The sequence below is a fragment of the Rhamphochromis longiceps genome, linkage group LG7 (assembly GCF_057381845.1).
Source record: "Rhamphochromis longiceps isolate RC_006_pf linkage group LG7, R_longiceps_female_GT1.1, whole genome shotgun sequence".
NCBI lineage: Eukaryota > Metazoa > Chordata > Actinopteri > Cichliformes > Cichlidae > Rhamphochromis > Rhamphochromis longiceps.
The window spans coordinates 63,755,818-63,772,364 of NC_140563.1; the positions used below are offsets into that span (position 1 = coordinate 63,755,818).

The 16,547-nt window shown below is 37.7% G+C and overlaps 1 protein-coding gene across 1 annotated transcript; it reads right to left on the reverse strand.

Annotated features, from left to right (window-relative positions):
* Nucleotides 1-385: 385 nt before the first annotated feature.
* Nucleotides 386-15,629, reverse strand: pargl (poly (ADP-ribose) glycohydrolase, like). Its single transcript, XM_085411395.1, has 16 exons — nucleotides 15,337-15,629; nucleotides 13,290-13,618; nucleotides 12,413-12,502; nucleotides 9,236-9,325; nucleotides 8,989-9,060; nucleotides 8,810-8,896; nucleotides 6,943-7,103; nucleotides 6,781-6,860; nucleotides 6,629-6,701; nucleotides 6,445-6,520; nucleotides 6,205-6,352; nucleotides 4,122-4,200; nucleotides 3,917-4,025; nucleotides 2,475-2,574; nucleotides 1,748-1,876; nucleotides 386-894 (listed from the first exon to the last, which is right to left on the reverse strand). Exons 2-16 carry the CDS (start codon nucleotides 13,614-13,616, stop codon nucleotides 785-787), a joined length of 1,731 nt encoding a protein of 576 aa, XP_085267521.1. The 5' UTR covers nucleotides 13,617-13,618; nucleotides 15,337-15,629; the 3' UTR covers nucleotides 386-784.
* Between the last annotated feature and the right edge of the window lie 918 nt (nucleotides 15,630-16,547).

Here is a 16,547-nt window from a genome sequence, read left to right on the forward strand (position 1 = left end):
CCTCATTTTTCTTTTGGACATTTTCTTTATACTTTCACTTCTTTCTAAAGAGTAGAGATAAGAATTCACAATGAGTCACTTTAGAATGCAAGGAGCTGCCTCTTGATCACCGTCATCTTCACCCACCACAACCAGCATACATGGCATACAAGATGGCTCAGGTGCAATTGTAGTCCTGCAGCAACATTAATATGATGTTGCAGGATCAACACAGTCCTATCACATACACCACATGGACAAACAGAGGCAAAAGAATGTAGTGGACATGGAATGGAGTACTCTGAAAAATATATCCCAGTCTTATCGTGCAAATAGTGTTTTATTAAGGTAACTATCCATGTGTATTTTGTGTATTTGTTAACAAATGTATGCAGCATCTCAAATACTGAAAGTTTCTTTCAGTCTAGTATTAAATAAAATTCCACACAAACTGGCAATAAATTGTCATATAAGTAATTTAATGAGATTGCAGAATTACAAGAAATTTCAAGAATTATGTCTTCAGAATGTTTTCTGACCACAACTCCTGGTGTATGGCAATGACCTCAAATGTAAATTTTAGCATAAAGCAGATTAGACCACTGTGCTAACTCTCAAAGCACACACCAAAATTATGCTATTTGGATGTTTATTTTGTTCCTGGCTGCTACTGTATAGTTAATTATCATGTAAACAAAGCACTTCAAAATAGTTGTCTTCTCAAAATGATTAAGTAGCTCAGTATTTTCTTCTGTTATAAAAACTACCCTCCAAGATTTTAGTGCAAATGTGGACACAGACTCCTTTACAGATGACTCTTGGAGTTTCTGTTTTTTTCGATGAAGTCAAACAGATCCACATGTGAATCACAGTGTTTGGCAGAGCTAAAGTCACGCAGAAGTTTGTACAGTGTCCCTGTCAAAAAGGAATAAAAAGGTATATTAGAAAAATTAAAGAAACACCACTTTTTACAGCCAAATTCTGAAAAGTTATATCTTAAAAAATTGGCATTCAGCTCTAAATAATTAAAGAACACAACATAGTTTCATTCTGATTATAGGGGTGTGGTTCTGGGAGAGGTAGAACAGAGGGCTCTAGGGACATGGGCATTATTAGAAGAAGCTGGTTTTCTTTACCTAGCAACCAAATGTAACAGGTCAGTAAAGCCAACATGTGGCAGGCGTGTGGCCTCTGGCTCTGCTGCAATGGGGGGTGGGGGGGGGGGGGGTTTACGGTAAACTCACAGGGTGGTGCCGGGAGGTCGGAGGGCACAGGTGACCCCTTTTAGTGTTTGGAGTCAGGAAGGAGCGGTGTGTGGTGTGGGAAGTAGCTAGAAAGCTGCTGTGACCAACAATCGAAAACTGTATGGGTCCTAATCACTTCACATGACACTAACAAAATGCTATGTGCTTACTGTCAATGCGGAAAGTGAAGGCATTAAGGCAAGGCATTCAGACACAAGTGTGATCATCCTTTGAACTTTACGAAAAAAAATTGCATCCTTCAAATAAAAATCACTGTCCAGGCTGTTAAAGGCATTCAAGAAGTAAGTAAAGGTCTCCATTTCCCTTATATTAAAGGCCAGTGTCTGCAGGTTTTTAGAAATACCGCTTTCAGTCAGACACCAGCTAACCCTTTAAAGAAATTATTAGGTGTTCAGTAAATTAGCTGGAAAATATACAAGCTTTAAAGGAAAATATACAAGCTTTAAAGTAATGCGATGTTAGAAACTGGAGAAAAGAAAACTGCATGTCTTGGGAACACTCACCTACTGTAATCCCTTCTGTGAACATCAACTCATATATGCGCTGTAGGCGTTGCTTCAGATTTTCATCCCCAAAGGTGAAGAAAGCCAAACCCCTCTTAGCCTTTGCTGCTGCCATCAGCTGGATCAGAGCTGCACATGAACAGATAAGAACTTACATACATTTATTTCATGTTGCACTGTGACAGACTTTCCTAGATCCTAACCCTTCAACTGTTGTGATTCAGTGCTATATAAATTAAACTGAAGTGAACTGAATTGTCCTGTTTTCTGTCTCGACCAATAAGACATGATTACTCTGTTTGCTAAATATATCCTCTTAATCTGTGTTAATCTGTGTATGGTAAGTGTATTTCTGTCTGACAACAGGGTAATAAAGATGTGGTGAGACCCTGTATAAATAGATTTCCTCTGGTTCTGTGAATTCCTCATTACACTGCTGTATGGACTAAATTCTTTCTTGTAAGAATAAAACTCTCCAGCAGCTGACTTTTTTTTTTTTAAATTTAATACACCATTAATTTCCACAACAAATGTTGCACTCAGTTTGTTCTTAACCATTTGTTTGGTTTGTAGAAATAGGTCACATTTATACATTTAATCAGCTGGCTTTCTTTGATGTCAGAAACTCCAAATCAAAGTGTAATCCTGCATATATGATCAAGCATATCACTTTAGTCCTTACACTAAATTCAGAGACCTTTGCACTAATGAATATAAAGAAGTTCACCTTTGAGTTGTGGGTCTCCATTAAAGGCGCCACAGCCCCATTTTCCCGTAGCGATATCTGGGTTTTCATGCCCATCGTACCCTTTAAATCCACAGTAAGCCTTCAAAGATACATGAGATTAATTCATTTTAGATTGCAGTCATACATTATAAGCATGGGTTTACTTTTAAGTAGCATTATAAGCTTTACTATAACTTTTAAACAAGCAATATAAATATGTCACAGATGAAAAGTAAAATACAAGTATGCAAATATTAAATAATTAAATTTGTATGTATACATGCCCAGTCAGAGGGTTTGGACAAACCCACTCATTTATTTATTTTTTTAATTTGTTTTTTTGTTGTTTTGTTTTATAATCATGAGATTAGGTTTTCAGTTCTTTGTAGAATTGCATTCATGTCTCATTTCCTCTTTACAATACAGCATGGTTACACACAAAAAGTTGTGTGTAACACAAAAGTTTTGTTAAGGCACAGTTATTCACTTATTCACATAGTTTTTCCCAATTGCTGTTACGGCCCTGGCCTGGGGAGCTGATTTGGACTAAGCACACAATCTTGCCACCATGCACACTGCAGCAACTCTGCTTTGTTGTGAAATTTCCTCACAAGTTGAATTCTGCTCACATGCTCTTCTAACTAATATCCAACCTGTGGGACATAGGCACTGGTAACATTTAACATCGAAGTTTTTATTTCTAGCTTTAAACTCTTGATGCTGTTTGACATTCTCGTCACCTACACAACACTATTCACAAAGCGCTCATAAAAGACACTTAAAGCAAGACACGTGCTTCAATACCTAGGAGGAAGGGCATCTGGTGTAAAAAAAAAAGATCTGCCAAATCAGTTGAAATAGCTTTCAGCTAGTTGAAAGGTTGAAGATGAAGTTGAAAATTATTTACTTCAGAGAATTAGTTCATTAAAATTACCCCCCCCCCCCCCCCCCCCCCCTAGAAACTACCACCCAGCAAATTAGAGTATAAAACCACATTAGCAATTTGTAGGAGATTGCCTGAATCAGACTTTCATAGTGGAACTACCACAAATCAGGGACGCCTATAAGAAGAGAACTGCTCGGACCAAGACAAAAATTTAGACATTTAGCTATTTATTTAACCCTGGACTTTGGTTTGGTGTGTCCAAACGTGAGACTTTTGTGTCCATCCACCAAGAGAATGTAATGGTGATGGATCTCTTGTGTCAGTGATGGAGTTCTGCAAAATAGGATCTGGGCATCACTATCTGCCAGTCGTAACCCAGCAGAAATGGTTTGAGATTATCCAATCCTACATTGGGTAGTAAACAGTGTAGTATATGCTTCCACGTGTGTGTAAATGGAATACACAACTCAAGATGAGACTTTTCCTTCGTGCTTCTTTATTTTCTGCCAACAAAGAACAACCAAAGGAACAATAAATAACACATAATAAACTTCACCTTGTTCAGTTCTCGGGTAATATGTCTCATTCTGTACTGATCCACGCTGTGTCTGAAGTTCATAGCATCAATGGCCAGGATCTTTGTCTTACGCCGAGCCCATTCATCCCTAAAAATTGGATCAAAATGCATCAGAAAACTCAATAAAAAGTTCTAAAAAAAAAACAAAAGTTCTAAAGGCAAATAATGAATGACCCCCTCAGACCTTTCAGACTGATCTTCATAAGGACCTGCCCACTCAAAGGAGTCTCCAAAACCTGAATAGTAGCTGAACTGCTGTGAGCCTGAGAAACAGACAACAAAAGTTGTACATTAATACAAATATTGATGCACATTCATTTTTAGTAAATAGATTTATCATGAATTTCTGTACTATATTCATTTTCCCCATTTTTAATTTCCTAGAGCTATTTATCTTAGCATTATCTTTGTATTCGAGTGGAGGCACTTCCAATGTTTCTGTGTGTTTTTTATGTGTAATATCTTTACGTATGTTGGTAAACAGACTTCAGTGAACAGGGTTTACAAGTTGTTATATTTAAAATTGAAAAATTACTTGTTTTCAACTATCTTTATAACTCTGTGTTATTATACTTACATTATAACCAATCCGGTCCTTTTTGTCCACTTAAAATATGTTTACAGAACTATCGTTATATTTGTTGCAATTTCCACTGTCCTCTTGGCCAGATTACTCTTAAAAAAACATTTTAATGTCAACGAGATTTTTTTTAACTGGATAAGTAAAACATATATAAAAGTCACTGCCAAAAACTGATTGCGGCTTCTACCTTGTCACAGGAATGTTGTTTGTGGCTCAAGATGATTTGATATCATTTATGAGGCATACATTTGACATATGTTTCACATATTATACACCAGCAAGTTATTTATAGCGTTTTAAATCAGTTTTTGGCAAATACCGAAAAAAAGTTATTGGCAGACAGTCACTTTTTGGACACAACACCAGCATCTCACAGATTCTGAAGCTGCAGGTTTCGTCACTTAGACCAAAATTGACTGAAACAGCAGAAGAAAATCAAAACTACACTTCACTTCCACCACAGCTTCATTATTCACTTGCTTATTACGCACCAGTCTACCGCTGTGTACAGTGCTGCTGGTTTTTGTTGTTGTTGGGTTTTGTTTTGTTTTTTTTAAATTGACCTCCGACAAGAAAACATTTTTGATCTTCTACAGAATATTTTTTAAGTTATAAAAAGCCAGGCCAGGAAAATTTCCTTCATGTTTTTCTGTGTTTTATCCTCAGTTACTTTGACACAACAAGCTGTGATGCTTATACCTTTGAAGTCTCATGATTGTAGCTGAAGAAGTAGAGCAGGTCATCTGCTGATTGGAAAGTTTGTGGTTCAATCCCTGGCTCCCCCAGTCTGCATGCCAAATATCCTTGGGTAAGATACTAACCCCAATGCTCCAAAGCATCCATCAGAGTATGAATGTGTGCTGGTGTGAACGAGTGAATGTAGCATGTTGTATAAAGTACTTTGAGTGCTCGAGGAGTAGAAAAGTGCTATAGGAATCAGTCCTTTCCATGTATCTAACCAATATCTCATTTAAAAACATGAGGACTTACAGGTAAGCTTTAAATTTCTAGTTTATCAAATACCACTGAGCAGAACTTTAATTTAAATATGACCTCTCTTCCTCCTCTCCTATCCTGTCTTTCTCAACTTTCTCCATCTCTGAATGAGAGAAAAGGTATCTAATATCCAAAGAAAAACTTTCAAACACGCTCACGAATCCTGGAGAAATGCTGTTACTAAGACTAATTGGAACAAGATAGAAAGAAATGAGGGATGGCTCGAGACTCTTGCACAGTATTTTGATTGTTGATTAATCTGTCATTTTGCCTCCCAACACAGAGCTATGCTGCAATGCTATGATTTATTTGGTAACATGGTCCTAACTGAATTAGATTCTTTTTGTTGTTTTTTGATGATTATTTTAATTTCAAAATTGAAATATAACATATAATTGTTAATTTTATTTTCTTTATCCATCCTTACTATTTTTTGTCTTAAATTCATGTTATAGTTGATTTTTTTAAAATAACCATTTATGTTTTCTGACATATGAGTGTGTCATTCACTTATTAAAATAGCTATGAATTTAAAAAAGAAATCTTTATAGTAGAAAAGATGGAACCAGTTGTTATTTGATAGTTTGGCTTCAAAAATTAACTTAATTAATCATTTTAATCATTCAGGCAATTTTTGTATGAAATCAGCCTAATTTTTGTGAGATGATTAATCCATTTATGAACAAACCTGTAATGATCAGACACTCATTGTCTTCAAGTTTCTCTGTGAAGAGGCGAGCTACAATCAGTTCTGGATTTATAACGAACAGGATCTCCTCCTGCAACAGACCAGAGCCCAGCACACCTCCACCTATCAAGCTGTTAGCGAAGTCTACCTGCACATAGACATACATAGACACACAAATAACCAAATCCCAAACAAAAAATATGAAACTGTAAATCATTATTCATGTGGGACAGTTCTTACCTGAAGCATGCCTTTACCTTCAAGCTCAATCTGACCTTCTGAGGTGATATGAAGTTTAGACAGATTCGCCTTACAGCTATCACATGAACAACAACATGATTTAGAGAAACTCAAGGTAGTAAATCAAGGTGGTAACACAGCTGCTGCTTTACCACAGCAGATCTATCAATCTATCAGTTATTACCTTTCCCATGTGGGCATGTCCGTGTAGCTGAGGCACTCCCTCTCAAATGTCACCAGTCCTTTAGGTCGGGTACCTGCAATGACATTGATAAACACCAATGGACTCTTACTGAGATGTCTCACAAACGGGCAGAATGGGAGGATTCAACTTACTTTCATCTGTAACTTCTTTAAAATAATGCATGATGGCCCTCAACTTTTCTATCTTCCTCCTTGACCAGTTTCCAAATAGACTGTGTGGAGAATGATTATTAACAATTAACATACATTAGGCACACAAAATGAGAGACTACAGTGAAGGGATTTTTTTTCAACCTGTTGAAGTTGATGCTGGGGTAACCAGAGTACTCTGCGTTGGGACTGGAGGTGTTACGGTGAGGGAAGGTGCAAAAAAAAGCATTGGCAAGTAGGCAGGATATCTGAACCTGAGACATTGTGATGGCTGCACTCTGTCCCTTTCGTAGAAGCGGGATAGCCTGAGAACATGGAAACGCATTTTGTCAGTCAGATTATTTATTTTCAGGAGAACTTAATTTTAGTTTTCTCATCGAAAACTATTCGTTTTAGAATACAAATGTCCCTAATAATTAATAATTGTTTCAAGTTAATTGGCATTAATTTGTCCAAAGGTGTCATGGTACTGAGTTAATTATATGAAGTGCTCTGCAGACCCACATATACATAACAGCTTAGTGTAACATTATAACGTTAACAACTAGCACCAACCAGGAATGCTGTCTACTTTTGTTCATATTTATGTTCATTTTGATCATCATGCATACAACAAAAAGGCGTTAAAAGTAAACTTTTTTAAACCTTTTCACAGTAAGCTTTGCTGTTCTTCCCTGTTATTTTAGACAATCAGCAGTCTACCTACTTACAGTATAGGATGAAAAGGTTCCTATTTTTACTGGAACCTTTTTGCCTTGAGGTGGCTGCTATTGTGATTTGGCACTATGTAAATAAAACTGAATTGAACTGTTATTTTGCAGAACTGCGCACAAATGTGTCTGTAGTCTCTGTGTTGTCTCACAGTCCCTATATTAAGAGACTTTACACCCAGAGACTTCGCAAACCAGTGGACTACAGCCTACTTTTATATCTATTTTTGGAGTTGAAAAAATAAGTACCTTTCAGATACTGAAAACATAAATGTGTCGGCTTTAGGTCTAAATAAGCATCCTGATCACAATCTAATTAAAGTCACCAAGGCATTCTTAATAGGTTATGTATCAGTGCCGCACGATTAGATATATTTTAATATCAGTCGCAATTTTGGCTTCCTACAACAGATGAATATGATTGAATGATACTGTAAATTTCTGAGGGGCCAGTGGAATACAAACCAAAAGCAAATCAAACACTGACCACACGCCTGCATGTTCTAATCACACACATGACAATCACAGTTGACTTTAGTTTGCTTCTCGGAGATGTGCTGAATGAGCACCTTACTGATCTTCAAATGAATGAACTTAAATGTAAAGGCGAAAGTAATGTCCTAATGACTTTGTGTTAAGATTTTGCACATTTTAAAATTTTATGTATTCTTTGAATTTTTCTCCAAAAGAGGGACTGAATTCAGGTGAACAAGGAGGAGCATTTTTATTTTAATCCAATAATTTGTACATTTGCAGGAATGCAGCAAAGCATTAATGTTGTATTGTTTAAATGACAGCACACCAAAAAGATTTTTGTCAATAAAATCAATGAATAATGATGATAACTTGAAGACTAGATGTAAGTGCAGGAGGCACAAAACAAGAGATGTTTATAGATAGATGCTTTTTAACCGCTTCCACCAACACCAGGTGCTTATTTCTTCATTCCTTTTCAGCATATTGTCATTCATGTAGTCTGAGAAGAAACTAGGGTCCTGCACCTTTTGCGCCCTAAGAAATATATTCGATTTCTGTTTAATTTAAAGAACTTTCCTTTTAGTGACATTTCAAGATAGTGACTCAGTATTTGGGGATACTTCAAAGAGACTTGGAACATTTTAAACTGTTCAAGTTTCAATTTTACAATTTTTGGCAATTCATTGCTTATATGAAAATGGTATTCTTTTGATTTTAAGTTATAAGTTTTTTGGAGGGTTTTGTATTTCTTAGATTTTCCAAGAAGATCATTTATTTCAATAGTCAACACAATATTACTTGTAGAAGATAACTGGAAATGATACCTTATTCACAAAGCTAGGGAGCTTCAAGGCCAATGCAGCAATCTTTGGAAACAGTGTCTTGTAGTAGTTTTCTGTATCTGGGGTAATCTGAAAAGAAAATATGTTCATTGCTTATTATCGCTCATTTAAATAGTCAAGTCACAAAACTAATAATTCAATTACCAAATGTGGGCATTCACCTTATCCAATGTGTGGAGGGCATCAAATGACCACTGATCTTTATATTTGGGGTTATACTTGATGATAGCTTCCTGATGAGAGAAGTTTTAAGACCACCTAATATGCTTATATAACAGTCATAGAAATTCACATTAAGCATGGTCAAAGAATAGCACCCGTTTAACTTTTCATGTGTCCTTGGGAACAAATTTCACATTATCAGTGTAAAAATGAACAATGATTCAATGTCCACTCTTGCCAACATACCTCTACATCTTTGACACTGGCTGTTTTCTTACTGGCCAGAGATTTCAGCTTTTTGGATATCACATCCCACCTTGACTTCTGATGTGCTACCTGAAATGACAATTACATTTATGTGCTCTGTTCCATTTGAGACAACATATAAAATCTGTATTACTTTTATATAAGCCTAAATGAAATACAATTAAAACACATTTAAAATGTGCTTCATGTTAGTCTCTGTCAGTGGGGGCAAATTTGTAAAACTAGCACACAACTGGAGACTGTGAGTCATAGTCCTGGGCTCCCAGCTTTTTGTGTTTTCAACTAATGGTACTTAACATTTAAGTATGAGTTATTGACTTAGTCCAATTTTTGGTTATGGTTTTAAGTTTTGTGGTTTTCTGATTGCTCACTGAGGTTAAGATGCCTCAGTTTTTAGTGCTATCTTTCAAAATACAATTCAATTTCATTTATATAGCGCCAAATGGGGTGCAATTTGGGGCAGGGATAGCTCAGTAGGTAGAGTGGTGGCCCCATGATTGGCAGGTCGGGGGTTTGAATCCACTGAACGGCCACCCTGAGGTACCCCTAAGCAAGGTGCCGTCCCCGGGCACCCAGTGGCTGCCCACTGCTTCACTGAGTGAATAGGTTAAATGCAGAGAGGAATTTCCCCACGGGGATCAATGAAGTATACATTATTATTAAATCATCACAATAGTTGCCTCATTCTGCTTTATGTTGTAAGATAAAGACTTTACAATTGCAAAGAGAAACCCAACAAAGATATGACCCCTGTGAGCAAGCACTTGGGAAAGTAAAAATTCCCTTTTAACAGGAAGAAACATCTGGCAGAACCAGGGTCAGGGAGGGCAGCCTTCTGCCGCAACCGTGTGGGGTTAAGGGAAGGGAGATGGGGCAAAAAACACAAGTGAAGAGAGCATATTGAGAAGATGGGAACAAGTACTTTGAGAAGCTGATGAATGCAGAATGCAGTGGAGGATAGAAGGGGACAGTTAGTGAATTAGGTGGAGCACTGTGAATGAAGTAAATAGAAAAAAAAACTGGAATCAAAGGGATATGAAAAGATTATAAAAGATTATTTAAAAAAAAAAGTAAGGAAACAAGCAGAGGACAAGGACCACATGATCTGTCAGCCCCAGATGAGAAATTCACTGCAATAAAAAATTAAAAATCCAGACTTTCCAGGATCCATGGGATAGTGCCAAGAACTTATACTGTGAGTGATGACATCCAGCAATGGTAAATGGTCTGTATTTGTAAAGCGCTTTACTAGTCCCTAAGGACCCCAAAGCGCTTTACACATCCAGTCATCCACCCATTCACACACTGGTGATGGTAGGGCTGTTCGATATAACGATATATATCGGATGACGATATAAAAACATCTATCGTTTCATTTTACACTATCATTTGTTTTGTGGTGTCGCAAAATAAACTGTTTACGGCAATATTTTTCATTGTTTTGATGGTCACTGTAGTGGCTACATTAAAGTTCTCTCTTTCTCTTATATTTTATATAACCACACTATGGACGGACAAGCGCCTGTTTTTATGCTTTGTGGTTAGCAACAACAACGGTAACACCATCGCGTGTCCGCTCGTTTATTTTCCACATAAACCTTTCACAATAAAGCTCAAAATCCTGTTGAGACTTTTCAAAATAAACTGAATGACGTGAAAGAGCAGATTATTTACAGATGAGAATTAAAAAAGAGCTGCCAGGTGCTAAAAAATAAACCTTAGACTCAAACGTTAGAACAGGCTTTTCCCGCAGCACGCCGTGTAATAAATAACACAAAGAAAACGGCGGCTGTTACAACTTATGTCTAAAAATGTATCGTTTCATGCATCGGTTAAAACACTCGACTCCAGCTACATGACGCACAGCTGGAAACACTTCCCGCAAGACGAGCTGCCCGAGATTCACAGAAAATGTTACATTTTTGTGATTTATATCGTTATCGGACGATAGAATTCTTATATCGGGATATGAGATTTTGGTCATATCGCACAACCCTAGGTGATGGCAAGCTACACTGCAGCCACAGGCACCCTGGGGAGCACTGACAGAGGCGAGGCTGCCGAACACTGGCGCCACCGGGCCCTCTGACCACCACCAGTAGGCAACAGGTGAACTGTCTTGCCCAAGGACACAACAACCAAGACTGTCCAAGCAGGGGCTTGAACTGGCAACGTTCCGATTACAAGGCAAACTCCCAACTCTTGAGCCACGATCGCCCGATGACAGAATGACAGAACTCATTTTTAATGAACCATTTGAAAGATATTTAAGATGAGATAAGAGATAATGGAATATGTTTAAATTAACAGGACGCAGAGATATACATGTTGTACTGCTGTCCACCTTGCTGAGGACACAGCTGTCTCTAAAAATGAAACTGTTGATTTACCAGTCGATCTAGGTCCCTCTCCTCACTTGTGGGCATAAACTGTGAGTAGTGACTGAAAGAATGAGATCATGGATACTAGCGACTAGTGACAGTTATTTTAATACATATATTTCAGTACCCTGTGGCTTGCTCATTAGTTTGAATTACTACTGTGTGAACAACATGCACGTCACTGTACATCAACACCAACTTCTTGCAGTCTGCTTTTCTCCAGCTACCTAGATAATACATCTCTTGCAACCTACACAAAGCAATTCTTAGCCTCCAGTGGCTCTTGAATGCCTAAAAACCTGTATAACATGTCTCGCAGGTTTGAAAAACCTCTGACAGTGAACTTATCTCTGTGCCTGTCCTGCTAGACCTCAGTGCTGCATTCGATACTGCTGACAGTAATATTTTATTACAGCGATTAGAGCATGCTGTTGGTATTACATTTTTCAGTGATGCTGAAAAACGTCATACATATATTACTTCTGGCCTCGACTGCTGTAATTCATTAGTATCATGTCACAAAAACTCCCTGAACAGCCCTTAGTTGCTCCAAAACTCTTCTTGTAAAACACATCTGCTCATGGTCTTGAATCATAGGCTTGTGTCTTAAATTGACTTAATATTGCTATTAATGGCAGTTTAATTTTCTGAGGTTTTTATTTCTTTTGGTCACTTTGAGTTCTGGGTTGTGACAGCCACTGAACCTTACATGGTTACTTAATTATTTCTCCTGAATAATAAGTGAATCCTTTTGCAATGAGGAAGCCATACTTGCCTGTGAACAAGGCATCTTCACAAAGTCGCTGTGCCATAGATCTCTCCCTTTCTGAGATACAAATATCCGTTGAGAGTTGAAAGTATCCACCTGAAAGATAAAAAGTATAATTTCAAGAACACAACCAATACCTCTTTTCCAATAAATCATCCAATGGTTCTCCATGGTTCTTTGACCATGGGGACTCTGTCTGGAGCCTCCCTCTTCCTTATGCAGGGATGGGCATGCAGTTATCATCATGACATCTGGCCTCAGGTCTTCACTGCTCTTGAGGGGCTGTGGACAGTGGGTCTCCTGGGCCTTTCTCTGTCTGCCTCTGACTTCCAGAGGACATTGTTGCAGTTTCTCATCAATTATGTTTCATGACTAACACACATGCAGAGACACTCATGGTCTCATACAAACAACATAGCAAGATTTGATTTTTGTGTATCAGTTTTTTTAACGTTTTGTTACGCAGGCAGTAGTTGGTGACCAATTGTGATTTTTCCTTTATTTCTATGTTTTTGTCTTTGCATCCTTTGTTCTCTTTATGGTAAATGGACTAGTTCTTATAAAGAATTCAAAGCGCTTTATACAACATACATCACTCACACAAACACTTTTTTCTATCTGGCATTCATGTATATTTATTCTTTACCTGCATTAGAGAGCAACTTGGGGTTATTGTTGTGATATGCAGACTGGAGGAGCCAGGGATCAAACTACCAACCTTCCAATTTGTAGATAACCTTCTCTACCTCCTGAGTTAAAGTTTTCCAGTATCACTTTGCCTTTGTCTTTGCAAATTTGTACCTGCCCACCTATCAGCTCTGGCACTGTAAAACTACATCAATACTAATAGGAATTAATAAATAACTAAATGAGTTGGTCTTACATCTATGAGGACTGTGTGTCTCTTGTCGAATCTTAGGGGACCCAGCTTCATGTCTCCATGTTGAAGTCGCCTCATATCCTTCAGCTGACAGCAAGATGAAGTCCGTTCCTTCTGTTGAAGGAACTCAGGACACTCTGCTTGTCCGTCTTTTACATTCTCTGCACTGCAAATTCTTGAAGAGGATGGCAAGAAGCTGTCTTGATTTGTGCTATCATTGCTGTGCTGTTCTTTTTCATGCTTTTCTTTCTCCTTTTGAGGATTTTGCTGTGTATCATGCTGGAGGGCTTCTTTCATCTGAGAGCTGTCATTGTGTTTGTGGCTCTTCATGTCTGGGATATTTAAAGACAAGACATGACATCAGGATATCAAGAAGAACTTTTGTTTTAACTCCAGGACTGAAGAAAAAAAAGATCCCGGATAAGTACTTTGAAGAAACAGGCAACCAAATACTTGTCCAACACCTAGTTGGTAAAATCACAAACCCTACAGTCTACAAGACACGATTAGACACACTATCATGTCCCGATTTAAAGAAAGAAACACAGTAAAAAAGAAAGACAGAAGAAAAAAAAATTACTAGAAATTTGTGTGCAGATTAGTCTTTAGGTTCAATGAAACACTAAACCCTCCATCCATCCATTGGCTGGCCCGTGTGGCCAGTAGGAGTCCTTGGTGTTAAGGTTTGTGTACAGTATCAGTGTATTTAAAATCGTAATATGATCATAGAATTGTTTGAATGTTTTGTTAGGTAAGGACTTAGGCTAAAGATCACATGACAGCTGTCCGACAGTCAGCATAGAAAAAAGCATGGACAGACTATGCGGGAAGATTGCACTCTAGACTGCAAAGCAATAATCTTCAAAATGGTAGAGATTATATATTGGTGAAACCAATAATCCCATGTTCTTCAGTCTAAGTAACAATACTACAATGAAATTACATATAGCCAGACATAGGTTTATCTAAGTGTTAATATTCTACAAGGCCTGTAGTGAAAATGCCAATATTCATAGAAAAACTTTGAAAGACTGTCAAAGCCTGGAGATCTGTTGCTCAAGACCAATTTAAAAAAAAATAAAAAATACAAGAAAGCCTTGGTCCTCAGAAGCAAAATATTGTAATGCTCTAATCATTAAAAATTTTCTCTTTGAGTAATCACTTGGGTTCTGTGGCTGGGAACCCCTGCAAACTGCACATTGCTTACTGAAGGACAGGTTGAATTTCTAATAAGGATTTATATATATATACATATAAATTCGAATGAATTTTATTCCAAGTAAATATCATTGTTTTAAAGTGTCTTGATGCATTCTCAATCATCCAGGAAAGTAAATCTCCAAAAGCTGATTCTGTTCATCTCTACGTAGCGTTTTGTCCAGATGAACAGAATCAGCTTTTGGAGATTGTTTTAAAGTATCAGGTTGCTTGATCGTCCGTCCTTGTCCTCTGCACACTTGACCAGATCTATTTAACAAAAGGTGCAGGCAGTAGTACCCCTCTTTCTGCGGCACTGTTCAAAATAATGCATGCTGTTGCAACATGCCTTGTGCTATTGTGCAGACTAACTCTGTGTGCTTAGGGAGGCCAAATACAGCGATTACTCTTTCCATGAGAAGGTAGTTGGGCTAGTTTGTTTCCAAATTGCTACAACGCTGGAAAAGTGTGGATAATAGAAACGGAAACGCTCTTGATCTCACGCGATTGGCTCCGAACTAATGATCTCATGTTCACTTTTTAAACTACGTATCCTCATAAATCATAATTCACACTCACAATTTAGCAGAAAGAAGTTCAGAATGAAACAATTTAACACTAAGAAAACCCCAGGGCTGCCTGGAGGGGGACATTAGGAAGCAGCTTAAGAACCTGTGTATGTGGTTTTACGGTAAGTATTGTCATTTAAAGTCAAGACTGTGAGGATATTGGTTGCAGTCTGTAAAAAACAGTGTTTAAAAGCAAAACTAGCAACGTTCAAATTATATAGGCTACAAGACGAATATGCGAGGGTTAAAGGCTGAAGTCCTGTCATTACACACGGAACACTCACCTTTCAACGCAGACTTCTCCGAAGGTGTTCACATTTAATGTATTTTAACTGCAATGTTAACTGTTGGCTTTATGGGTTTAAAAACAGTCGTCACCAAACCAGACACACTCAGCGTATGTGCCTTTTAGTTCACTTTCACTTTGACACGAAAACGAAAGTAAGGTTCAGGGAGCAGCTATTGGTTAAACTGCTACTACTTTCATTACTCAAGAAACTAGTGATGGGATTTCCGGATCTTTTTAGAGAACCGGCACTTTCGGCTCGACTCACTAAAAAGATCCGAATCTTTCGGCTGCGACTGACTCTTCAGGTTGTTTTGTTGCTTTAAACTTTTTAGCTGTAGCGTACATTGCAGTGAGAGTCCATGGTTTTTGATTATAGCAGATGATGTAGGAGTACCAGGACAGGGACAGACTGTTAAGAATGTATAGAAGTATGAGGACAGAGAGACACTGTTAAAAAGTTATGAGCTGTCTTGATGCAGAGAAAGTGGAGTTTGTCATCCGGGAGCTGTTGCCAAGATTGAACGATGCTCTGGCTCTGTGGTCAAGTTCAGACATAGGCTTTAAGCAACCATGAGCCACTGATAAGCGTGATAGATTAATAAGCATGTATAAAGTGGACTTGTTAAACAGTTCTGATAGGAGAAAGTCAATGAGCACGCAATAAAGTGGACTTGTTAGGGACAATTTACCATCAGCCTTGATAAAGTTTAACTTATTTTGTATTGAAAGACAGACTTTAAAGAAGATTCTTATTTGAAACTGGTGATAAAATCCAGGTCAGATACAGTTACATACAAGCATACAGTACACACTACTGCTCAAAGGTCAGAGGTCAGCTAGAAAAGACCCTGATTTTAATAGAAAATTGGCTTTAATGTAACATCACATGAAGTTTATCAGTAATGTTTCACAGCTTTAATCAAATCATTCATCATCCATAAGTTGTGATGGAAAAATGTCTGCAAGCGTGCAAGAGCCCATTTTTAGAGACAATCATTCCTGTGTTATAATGCTCATTGAAGTTTATCAGGTCAGACGACCAACAGATGATAAGAAATATAATCTTACTAATTATTAGAGTTGAAAAGTACTTTGCTAAGCAAAATTCAATGAGGTTAGGCTGGAGATTGAGACGTTAACATAAAAGGTTCAGTTGGTGATGCATGAAAGAAAATAATTTTCTTCTAAAAATCTATTGGAGAATTC